The 11982-nt window shown below is 51.3% G+C and overlaps 1 protein-coding gene across 1 annotated transcript; it reads left to right on the forward strand.

Moving 5' to 3' along the window:
- The first annotated feature begins 3610 nt into the window (after positions 1 to 3610).
- LOC123090581 (transcription antitermination protein NusB) lies at positions 3611 to 7411 on the forward strand. Its single transcript, XM_044511898.1, has 7 exons — positions 3611 to 3961; positions 4069 to 4145; positions 4308 to 4442; positions 5523 to 5577; positions 5665 to 5752; positions 6384 to 6482; positions 6834 to 7411. Exons 1-7 carry the CDS (start codon positions 3711 to 3713, stop codon positions 6957 to 6959), a joined length of 831 nt encoding a protein of 276 aa, XP_044367833.1. The 5' UTR covers positions 3611 to 3710; the 3' UTR covers positions 6960 to 7411.
- The last annotated feature ends 4571 nt before the right edge of the window (positions 7412 to 11982 follow it).

Raw genomic sequence — 11982 nt, forward strand, 5'->3', positions numbered from 1 at the left:
CTGATCCTGAGATCCAAAAGTGAGAGGTATGTGTTGACTTGCAGAGCTTAGGAAGATCGAGAAATGATGAATCTGGCGAGGAGGATTTACTTCGAGGGCATGGCTTCCAAGCGCGAGAGGATGCCGCCGTTCCCGTCCTCGCCGCTAGTGGAGTTCATCTACTGGGCGAGAGGGGAGGGGAAATCCAAGGACCCATGAAGGAAAGCAAGATGGGAGTGCATGGCGGGGATGCGTTCAACAAGCGTTCCATCGCTCCCGGAGCCTGTGGATCCCCTACCCTTTCTGTCACCGAAGCCGACACACGATTGATTGTCTCTGAGTATGCTTAGCCCGATAGAGAGGGAGATTCGTTGTCCCGAGTCACCTGCAGAGTGATTCCCAAGCCCAAGCTATTCGATCCAGGAATTGCACACACTTGGGGGGGGGGCGAGGGTGCAGTGAAGTGCTTGAATCTCTTGGTGTTGTTCGCCTTAGGGCAGGTTCTGGCTTTGAGGTAGATTGAGAAAGATGCGGAGATTTTTTTTTGAGTAACTGCATCCTTTATTAAAATCAGACACTTATAGGGATACAATTATGTCGGGCAGAACAGAAAGCCACACATAACGCTCGAATCGAAGAGAAGAGGATGCCTTAGCTAGGGAATGAGCCTCCCCATTGAACTCTCGCGAAGAGGCAGAGTTATTTTTCTTTTAAGAAACACTTGTAACTTTATTCATACTCATAACAATTACAGATACACTGATTTGGACCTTTTTTTTGGAACGAAGACGCTAGACGCGTCCGACTTTAAATTAATAAAGCCACTTAGGCAGCATCCAAGGTTTGCACGCCACATACCACACATAACACCACAGTCTCAATAGGCTACAACAGCCACGCACGCCATAATGAAAACAACAAACTAAGAGGGGACCCAACCCACTCTAGCTCACAAACAAGACCCTAGAGGAACAAGATACGCTTCAATTCGCTTGCCGCAGCCTTGGGATACATGTAGCGATCTTCTCCATAGTGCTCTTCAAATGGTCTGCATCACCTTGCTTCCCCAGCGGTGCCCAACTCTGACACGTCCAAGTTCTTGTCCGCTACCCTCAGCTTCGCGCTCTCCAGAGAAGACAGATCCCCCAGCTTGGCCTTCGCCCTAGTGCTTGGTTCCCGCGTCGCCATCGGCGTGGCCTTGGAGCGCTTGGCCTTGCAGCCCACATCACCCGCCGCCAACTCCGACCCCAGCTCGCCACGCAGGGACGCCGCCATGCTTGTAGCAGGCTGAGCCGCGGTCTTGGGACCCGGCTTCCTGCCCGCCGTCTTCTTGGGCGGCCTGCCCGCTCCCCCGGAGCCCCGCTTTCCGGAGCCAGGAGTAGGGCCATCCTTGTTGAGCTCAGCAACCCCGGCCCGCGCCGCCAACGGAGAGGAGGGAATTGCAGTCCTCCCCCCCTCCAGCCCTGCGCCAACCACTGTCCCCGACGCCAGGACCAAAGAGGGGCGAGGTGTAGGTAGCAGCTGCGGTAAGTTGGATCCGTACTCGTCAAAGGCACCTGCCAAGTCACGCGCCAGGTTCGGGCCGCTAACTGCCGTGTCCTGGGTCGCCACCACCATCACCTGCCCTTCCATCACGCCCAACTGGTTCCATGTCTCTGTGTCAATGGAGGTGTCCAGCATGCTGTCTTCGAGATCCTCTTCTTCCCCTCCCATAACCACATCCAAACGCTGCTGCCCAGAGCCCTGCCCAGCCTCTGACCTGCCTTTGTCAACACAAGGACCCGCCGGATCCGTGGCCCCCTCTTTGGGTGGTGGTGGAGGCTGGGGCGCGCCCGAGCCCGAGCCCGAGCCCCCCACACCCGACCCCGCGCCACCCACGCCCCTACGCGGGTTCGGCCGCTCCACCTCGACCTTAACTTGATACCCTTCATGGTTAAACCAAACTTCCACCGTGCCATTCAACTTCTCTGGTGCCTTGCAAGCAAGTTTCATCCTTACCGGCCCCAACCGGATAAGCGACATTTCATCCACCACAATTGGGCGCCCCAGCATCTTAAAGCCTTCCTTGACCCTATCCTCCCTGCGGTGTTTTTGTGGGATGCCGTGAAGCTTAACCCACACTTCCGGCATGCTCATCGGTTGGATCACCTCATACAGTCTGTCCCGCACCCTTGCGGTTATGTCATGAGAGGGGAGGAAAAGTTTTCCACTTGACTTGGCCATGTGCAGAAGATCCGCAGAGGGGAACACCACCAGGAAGTCATCGTCGCCCACCTGCGTAACCTGCCAATCCCAATCACTCGTGACGATGTTCTTGAGTTCCTGTTTCAGAATCTTCAGGTTAAGTTTGCCCGGGTCCGTCGAGAGGATTGCCGCATTAGCCACCTTCTGGTCCACCGGCCGTTCCTCCTCCGCATCTTCAGCAAATTCGAGACAAAAGAAGCCCTCTCCCGTAATCGCACTCCCCATAATTTGAAGCTTAACCGCCTTGCCACGCGAAGGGAAAGCAGCGGAGGCATGGCCCTCCTCCTTGCACAGCACACATAGTGGCTTGAAAGTGCACTTGGATTGGTAGTGTCCAAGTCTGCCGCACTTGAAACACTCCACCTCCGGCACCTCTTCCATCGGGATTGGCTCCCCCACCGTTCCCTTTGCTGTCAGGATCGGCGCCCCCCCCCCCGCGCGCCTCGGCCGACGCCCGCTGCTGCTGTGCCAGGGGATCCCCATGACCCCCGCCGCACAAGGGGTGCGCCACCGCCTTGCGTTCCAGCTCCCGACGCCGCTGCGCGGCCTTCTTCCTCTGCTTCTTTTCTTGCTGTTGCTGGATCCACCATGGCGGAGGAGGACCCCAATCCTCCTCGCGACCCTGTGGCTCCGCCTGCGTGCCGCGCTCCTCCCGCGCCGCACGAAGCTCCCTCTCGCCTCTGTCATCTCCTCTGTCGCGCATCGCCCTCTTCGCCTTCTCGCGCAGATCCCGCTCCCGCCTGCGCTCCGCCTCCAGATCCGCCGTCTCCATCGGCCTCTTCTCCGCCCGCCGATCCGCCGCCTCCATCGGCCTCTTCTCAGCCCGCCGGTCCCCCATCACCGCCTCCGCAAAGGATCTGCGAAGGGGAGAGAGTGGGGGAGCAAGCTTGATGCGCCGAGCCAGGTGAGCCCAGCGCCGCACTTCTCTTTTGGCAGCAGGAAACCCTAACCAGGGCTCCCGACTGCCCTTTGCCACCCATATATACCCAAGCGCAGGGCGACTGGGCTGACCAGGTGGGCTGGACCGCTCTCGGCCCAGTGTAGGCCGCCCCGGGCCCTCCACCACCGCCGCACTGATTTGGACCTAAGATCAAAGAAAATACAAAGTAACTCCTATGACTAAGAATTACAATGAATCTAAGAATTACAATGAAATATCTTGAAAACACATTCTTCACGGTATCAATCTCTGCTTGAAGAAATACTCCAAAAACTTTGGTAGGGAGGCTGCAATTGGACTGGATCAACGTTTTTTTTTTGAGATTTTTTTTAGAGATGTGCTCATAGGGTGCACTATTGGGCCGTTTGGGTTAAATCTTCCGACCAGGGGTGGTTCTGGCCCAAGCGGCCCATGCAGATCACCCGGCAAAACCCCCACCTTATCCCCTCGCTATCCCCTGCCTCCTCCATTTCCAGCTCCACCACCTCTCGCCGGCTCCCCTTCCCCTCCCTCTCCTCTCTCGCCGGCCACCGCCGGGCCGCACAGAATGGTGGCGCCGGCTGCCGTCTCCACCTTCTCCTCCTCCTCCTCGTCTCCCTCTTCCGTGGCACCCAGGACCCACCGCCGCGGCCTCCTCAGCGCCCGTGCGCCGCTGCCGCCGGCCCGGACCGTTGCCTCCTCCCGCGCGCCGCTGGTCGTGTCCAGCCCGCCGCCCACGCCCGCGCCCGCCCCGGGTCACGCCAAGATCGATCGCTCCGGCCGCTTCTGCAGCCCCCGCGCCGCGCGCGAGCTCGCGCTGTGAGTGTGCTTTCTTTCCCTAGCTAACCCAGCTTTCTCCCTCGGTTCTTGTTCTGGTCCGCGGTTCTCATGGATTGGACGGACGCTGCCCGCCGCCGTTGTTGCAGGATGGTCTCCTACGCGGCGTGCCTGGAGGGCGCCGACGTGGTGCGGCACTTCGACCGCCGGGTGGCCGCGAGAAGAGGTAGCCCGCCCCTTAATCTCTGCTGCTGTAATCCGTGTGTGTGTCCGACTGCTCGAATTCCTAGTTCTTTTCGATTTATTCTGCATTTTAGTGAGCCAGCGGTGACATCAATGTACTACAGATTTCGTTTGCTATCCGTCCTAAATTTTGAACATTTTGCAGAGCCTGGGTATGTTTTCAACAAGGCGTGCGTGCAGAGCTACAATTTCATGAGCTTCTGCGGGGGGCCTCTGGAGGTTGCGACGGAGGAGGAGGCCGAAAAGCTCATGAGTCAGAATGAGAAGGACTCGGCAAACGGTAATGACTGTGGCCATGCAACTTCACTCTTGAAATGCTAATCTTACTGAAACTGGAGCTGCAACTTGCTGAATGTAAATTGGGAGTATGGAACGTTATGCAACTTGCTCATGTCGTGATCGGCTGTGTAATTATTTATAAGAAAAATGCTTGTGCATGGGGGAGAGTTCAAGCTGTCGCAAAACTTGTATGGATTACCTCAAATCCTGATCTTGTGAACTCTTCACAGAACTTGATCACTGGTGCAGAGTCGATGTTAGCATTGGACGATTTATGTCGTAGGATAAGGATATGTCGTGTGCTTTTCATGCTTTGTGCAGTATATAGTAAATAATCATGTCTACTTGGATAAGGGTATAATGATGTGTGCATACACAAAATAAGAAGGAAATGATGGAAACATTCAATTTGCTGCTGGGGTGAATTTTCTACATTGAAAGTTGAAGCTCGAAGAAAGATTGGGCCGTGATTGAAGATACCAAAAAAATGTGCATACCCTAAAAGCTTGCCTTAATCTGAATCTTGACGTGCAATTCCTTCAAAGGCTCAAGGATAATATAAAATATAAAAGCAATATCATCTAGGCATCACCCTTATCTGGCTGACCGGGTAGCGTTCCATTTTTCTCCTGCTTGGACGGCAATATGTAACATCCACTTTGTCTTGACCATACAGTTACATTTTGGTTATGTCTTGTTTATACATGGGTAAGTGTCTCAGTCTTAGCATGGATGACCATTGCTGAATTCTGCTTGATTTTATATTTTGAACCAAGATCAACCTAAAAATCGTTGGTCTTGTTAGTTCATTGAGTATAGTAAATGCTATGTGAAACAGTAGGAATTTATAAAATGCTTATTTCATGCTAGTAAGTTACTGATCTAGTCAATACCAGTTAGGCTTCAATATATCCTGTAGATATGAATCATAGCTCGTGTTAACTGTAGTATAGACACTGTTATAAAAAACAAATCTGAAAATAACGGAGTATTGCTTTCTGTACAAGTTGCTCCAGTAGTGTTTAGTTCTTTTCAAAAGAATTTGGCAGAAGTTTGCTTAATTGTTTCTCTTGTAATTCAGAAGCAGAAGTTCTTTCAGCTCCTCCAAGGCTGGTGTACAACAATTTTGTGTTACGGTATGATTAGATAGTCAAATATCTGTGTAATGCTTGTTCAGGTTTCTTACAAAAGGTAACCTTCTAATTAGACATTTTCTGTTGCAGATTGGCCCGGGATATGTTAGTGGCAGTTGCCAGTGGATGGGATCAGCATGTTGAAGTCATCAACAAAATAATTCCCCAACATTGGAAGGTTTGATACTTGTTTCACAATTTGAATATTGGCCCATCAAATCCCTCCACGTGTGTCTCAAGTTATCCATATGTTTATAAGTTCAGTCCAAAGTCATGTATTATCAGGCGTCCAAGTTCGAACGTGTTGTACTAGTTTGTGACATCAAATGTATTTGGCTCAGTGCACGAAAAAATCACGACACACATACCAGAAGTGAGTGAAACTGGATGGTTATTTAGGATCATTTGTTTGCTTTCACCGATTCAATGTGTTGGAGTAGGGTGTCTCGATTTTCTTTTGCAAAATTGGCATGATTTGTTTTTATTTCTAGTAGACATAGCATGTCTGGATATCCCAAGTATGGGCGAGTGATTCAATAAATCAATAGGAAGGTGAAGTGTGTGGCATGAGTTTTGGTGCAACTACTTTCTTGAAATATCTGAATTATTGCCACTAAATTTTTTTTTGACTCGCTCCGAAAGCTCACCAGCGTTGCTTTATGTGAAATAAAGGCTTGCTTGCTGAACTTCTGCCTGTAATCTATCACCAGCTCACTTACTAATTTACCCCTTCGTATTTTGAACCCTTGTTTGCTTACTAAGTTGCATCAATATCCTTTTGCTCATTCATTGAACATTTTTGTTGGCAGGATGAACCTGTTGCAAGGATCCTAGAACTCTGCATTCTTCATATTGCCATGGCAGAGATGACATCGAAAGGAACTCCTCACAAAGTTGCCATTAATGAGGTTATTATTTTCTCTGTCTGTCCTTCATCTTCTATATCTAAATAGCTAGTCCCCACTAATTTATTTCTCCCAACATGCACACATGCCACCTAAGTATGAATGAGAAAGGTCCATCTCGACATGCAAATATGCATGAGAAAAGAATCACCTCAGCAATTAAATATAGTGAATTGTATGTATTTTAAATTTTGGTTCTTATAGAACTCTTAATTTAAAGCTCCTATCATACAACCAAATCTGATCAAAATATATTTCAACCAATTCCCGTAGCAACGCATGGTATCATCTGGTATTTATGGTTTGGGCATACAAGCATTAAATATTTGTGCCCTCTTGTTCCTTATTGTTCAGGCGGTAGATCTGGCAAAGCGGTTTTGTGATGGAGGTGCTCCTCGGGTAATCAACGGATGCCTTCGAACATATGTAAAGGATCACATGAACAATGGCCCTAGTCAGGCAGCTGAATCAAAGCCATAAAGTTTCTGTAAATATGTATTACAAAGGCGGATGACGTTGGTCCTGGCTTGAAAAAAGGATTGGCAGTTGAAACTACAGAAGCACGGATCCCATTCAGTTGTTTTATTGAATGGTGAACCTGGAATTAGGCAAAGAAGCTGGGCTCGTGAAGATTTAGAAATATCCTCAAATGTTTAACCGGTCCAGATGCACGACCTATATGCCGATGCTGCACACTCGCCCGAAGCAACCGAAGGGTACTTACTATTTCTAACAGCTTTTGCACTCGCTGAACCCTGTGGTTCATTGGATGACAAGTGTTGTAAACTTTGTGTGAATGTAAGATTGTACATCTGCTGAACTCGCAGCGCCATTCCGGTCCTGCTCAATAGTTAGAAAGGCGGAATTTAGAGAGGATATTTGGAAGATACTACATGCATTCTAAGGTTTGGATATGATAGTTTATATCATTATTTGCTTGTGGGTTCTGTCATTTTTTTTATATGCCCCCAAACCTGTTAGTTGCTCTGTTTCCAGATAAGTTTGGAGCAGGTATAGGATGCAAACAAGCAGAGCAGACAATTGTTGTGTCAGTTTATACCAGTTCTCCCATGTTATGTTATGTTCTTTTTATTCTTTTTCTTTTTTTTTGTGTGTGTCAAACTGTAGCCCTCCAAAGAAGGCTACATTATTCATTGACACCCAAGGCAATGCATAGACAGAAGAAGTCTCCCAGTAGGGAGAGTCATGGTTTCAAGATCCATTTTAGTTTTACATGAAGCTTCTCTGCATCTGAAACTACATCAGGGGATAGAGCGATGCCTAAAAGCTCTCTTGGCAAGAGTATGAGCTACCAGATTCAAAGTTGTAGGAATGTGAGAGATCTTGAAGGAATTCAGAGAGGAAGCAACATGAAAGAAATTTGCCGGAATTAACCTCCAGTGTCCAGGCTTGCCCAACAGGTCATTAGCTTCAGCCGCCTCCGCCAAAACTTTGCAATCCGGGAGAAATGAGACATCAGTCCAACCCCAAGCGTGGAGCAAACAAAGATGGAGTGATCAGAAGAAGGGAATTTCAGCCACACTCCTGAGGAGTCCAGTTTTTTTTTTTTTTTTTTTGTTCAAGAGAATATCATTGCGAGTTTTCCAAATGTTCCAAAGAAGAGCGAAGATAACACTCAGGGTGGGAGAAGGATAAGGGAGATTGAATTGTAGCAGAGGGGGTAAGCATTATGATCAAAAGCATCTGTTTTAATCCCCCACTTGAAGCAGATAACTGTAGCAGCAAACTGTGGAAGAAAAATATGAGAATCTGTTTCAGGCATACCACACCTGTAACTGGTAGAAACTAGGGTTCTACCGGGTCTAGGCTGGAGGTTGTAGGGGAAGGAGGGAGCTGGTCGTGGACGAACACGCGGACGCTGGCAGCTAGGCGCCGTCGTGTGCGAGGAGGCGGCGGCTGAGAGGGAGATGGCTAGGGTTAGGTCTCCCGGCTCCCTAAGGAAGCCGAGCAAATATGATTGCTTCTTACTTGATTAGATTGATACATCTCCTCTCCTTATATAGAGAGGTTTACTTGACTCCTAAGCAAACGATAAGATAATCGGGCTAAGCCCCTAATAACGATAAGATAACTTGGGCCACAACCCACTGGGCTAAGCCCCTAATATGACGGTCATAACACTTCTCCCCGCCTGCACAAACAGCTCGTCCTCGAGCTGTAAGGTGGGGAAGCGCTTGCTGAACTCCTCGAGGTGATCAAACAGCGTCAAACACCTTCGCGACAGCTGGGGCGGTTAGGTCGGCGGCGACGGCGTCCTCCTCAATGTAGTCTGCAGCCTCCAGGTAGAAGAGTCGCGGGCAGACGTGGCCGGGCGTGTAGGGCTCGTCGCAGTTGAAGCACAACCCTTGGCGGTGACGCTCGAGTAGCTCGGCCGAGGTGAGCCGGCGGAACGGGCGCGCCGCGGTCGCGGCGTGGGGGTGCCACGGAAGCCTGAGCAGGCCGACCCTACGCGGGAACATCTGGTCCGGGTAGCAGTGATGCCTGCTGCATGGCCACCGCGCGGCGCTCGAACGTGTGGGCGTAGTACATGGCTGTCTGGAGGTCCTGGGTCCCTGCAGCTCGACGTCCACGCGGATATGATCTGGCAGACCGCCGACAAAGAGTTCGGCCCGTTGGTGAGCCGTCACGCCAGACGCGTGGCACGCCAGGGCCTGAAAGCGATCGGTGTAGTCTTGCACCATAGAGGTGAAGGGAAAGCGGCCCAACTCGGCCAAGCGGCTCCCGCGGATCGGCGGCCCAAAACGAAAGAGGCACAGCTCGTGGAAGCGCTCCCACGGGGGCATGCCACCCTCGTCCTGCTCGAGGGCGTAGTACCATGTCTGGGCTGCACCGCGGAGGTGGTAGGATGCCAGCCAAGTGCGCTCCGACGCGAGCGTGCGCTGCCCATGAAAAAACTGATCGCACTGGTTGAGCCAGTTAAGCGGGTCCTCCGTGCCGTCATAAGTGGCGAAGTCGATCTTGGCGAACCATGGCGGCGTCTGGGTCGGTACGCCATGGCCGACCGGCTCGGCATTGCGGAGCAGTGATGATGACGGCGCCCGATCAACGGTGGGGAGGCCGTCGTAGGCCCCCGCGGAGCCGGACGAGGCCCCAGACTGCAGTGTGGGTACCGATGGGTGCCCAGCCTCCGTGTAAACTGGCGGTGGCGGAATCGGGGACGGTGACGGCGGAAAACGGACCTGCTGGATCGGGAGGCCCCCGGTGTGGACTGGCCCAGTCCGGAGTTGGGCGGCAGCGGTGGAAGCTGGACCGGCGCAGCAGGCGCAGTTGGCGCGGCTGGGGCCGGCGCGGGCCAGTACGGCCACTGCGGCGCTGGGGCGGGTACGGGAGGCGCGGGTGGCGCCGCGAGAGCCGGCGCGGGCCACTACGGCCAGGACAGCGCTGGGGTAGGCGGGGCAGGCACGGGTGGCGCCGCGAGAGCCGACGCGGGCCACTGCGGCCAGGATAGCACTGGGGCAGCCGGTGGCTGGAGCGACGGATGGCCCCGGGCGATCGCCGCGGGGACCGAGTACCAGGGCAAGGCCGGCGGTCCGGAGGAGACGGCCGACGGCGGAGGCGTTGGCGGCCCGTACGGACCGGCCAGGAACAGCCGGATTCCTTGGACCGCGACGACCAGATCGTTGAGGATGTCGGTCATGGCCTCCGGGGAGTAGACGAGCGGCATGGTGGAGGGTGATGGCGGCGGACCCGTGGAGGGGGGCGGCGACTGGCCGGTCGATGCGCCGGCGGTGGAACCCATCGGCGCCGAGGGAAGGACCAGCGGTGCCGTGGAGAGGATCGGCGATGGCGCGACGGCGGTGGTGGCGAGGGGCAGCGATGGGCTTGGTGGTGGTGATGACATGGTCGAAACCAAGCTAGCTGATAACAAGTGATAGAAACTAGGGCTCGACCGGGTCTAGGCCGGAGGTTGTAGGGGAAGGAGGGAGCTGGTTGTGGACGAACACGCGGACGCTGGCGGCTAGGCGCCGTCGTGTGCGAGGAGGCGGCGGCTGAGAGGGAGATGGCGCAGGGAAGGAGGCGGCTAGGGTTAGGTCTCCCGGCTCCCTAAGGAAGCCGAGCAAATATGATTGCTTCTTACTTAATTAGATCGATACATCTCCTTTCCTTATATAGAGAGGTTTACTTTACTCCTAAGCAAACGATAAGATAATCGGGCTAAGCCCCTAATAACGATAAGATAATTTGGGCCATAACCCACTGGGCTAAGCCCCTAATATGACGGTCATAACAGTAACACTCCTTTTTTACCCGCAAAAAACACTCCTTTTTTATATGAGTGGAGAACATGTAAGCTCACAACCCAGAAGATATAGCCTTGCGAATAAGATGCCGGGCAAATTTTTCTACTCTAGGAACCAAATATTTGTTCTTCCATACTTGTTTGGGTTGACAGGTTACAAGGCAAATAGCTCTCTGTAGGTTCTTTGATAAGCCGCCAAATAGCCATAGCAATTAAAGCTATGTTCATCAAGGAAATGTCTCTAATACCCAAACCTCCTTCACTAAATTGTTTGCAGAATTGTTCCTAGGCTCTAAAACAAAGGGGTCTAGAAGCATTGTCTTCTTGAATTCGTGTCCACCAAAATTTACAAACAGTAGAGGTGAGCTTGGTTAAAATACTTTTTCTTAGAACCATAGAAGACATGTGGTAGAATGGAATTAAAGAAAAACATATTTTATTAAGGTTAGCCCGCAAGCATGAGATAATCTATTTGCATTGTAACTTGTTAACTTAGCCTTCAACTTGTCGATCAAAAACTCATAGGCCGCAGATCTTCTATTACTAGGAAGCAAAGGCGTAGCCAGGTTGGAGACACGCCCTGTGCCAACAGCCTAGCTACAGTACTAAACAGTGTCGAATAGTGTTCCTAATGCTACAGTCAACGAATAGAGAAGCTGCCATGCCCCAGGCCATGGCCCTGGTAGCCTGGGGCCTGGCTACGCCACTGCTAGGAAGAATAAGAGTAACCTAAATGAAGGGTGCTAGAATTCATACCATGGGCAGGAAAGATGGATTCAATTGAAGATTTATGAGGATTATTAGTATGTTTGCTAAATAAAATAGCAGACTTTCCCCAATTAGGAGATTGGCTTGAAATGTTGTAAAATTGTTTAACAATTTGAGCAATAGTAGCATCGTTGTTATCTACTCTGCCACAAACAATCAAGTCATCTGCAAACAACAACAAGTGAATTGGAGGACAAGAAGGACCCAATTGAATACAGCTAAAATGATTGTCATTTAAGCTTCTTGCAAGGAAAGAGACAATTCATTAACCACACGAACAGAGAGATACAGCGATAAAGGATAACCTTGATGGATATCTCGGGATCCTTTGAAGTTTCCAAATGGTTGTTAATTAATGTTGACAACAAAAGAGGCAGTGGAGATGCATTCACATATCAATTTTATGAAATGACCATGTAGCCCTTTACGTAACAAAGCCATATGAATAAAGTTTCATTCTATCATATCAAAAGC

The sequence above is a fragment of the Triticum aestivum genome, chromosome 4B (genome assembly GCF_018294505.1).
Source record: "Triticum aestivum cultivar Chinese Spring chromosome 4B, IWGSC CS RefSeq v2.1, whole genome shotgun sequence".
Classification (NCBI taxonomy): Eukaryota; Viridiplantae; Streptophyta; class Magnoliopsida; order Poales; family Poaceae; genus Triticum; species Triticum aestivum.

Coding starts and splice junctions, on each gene's coding strand:
- LOC123090581 (XM_044511898.1), top strand. CDS start 3,711: ATGGTGGCGCCGGCTGCCGTCTCCACCTTCTCCTCCTCCTCCTCGTCT. Junction 4,443..5,522: donor TGAGAAGGACTCGGCAAACG/GTAATGACTGTG, acceptor CTTGTAATTCAG/AAGCAGAAGTTCTTTCAGCT. Junction 6,483..6,833: donor ACAAAGTTGCCATTAATGAG/GTTATTATTTTC, acceptor CTTATTGTTCAG/GCGGTAGATCTGGCAAAGCG.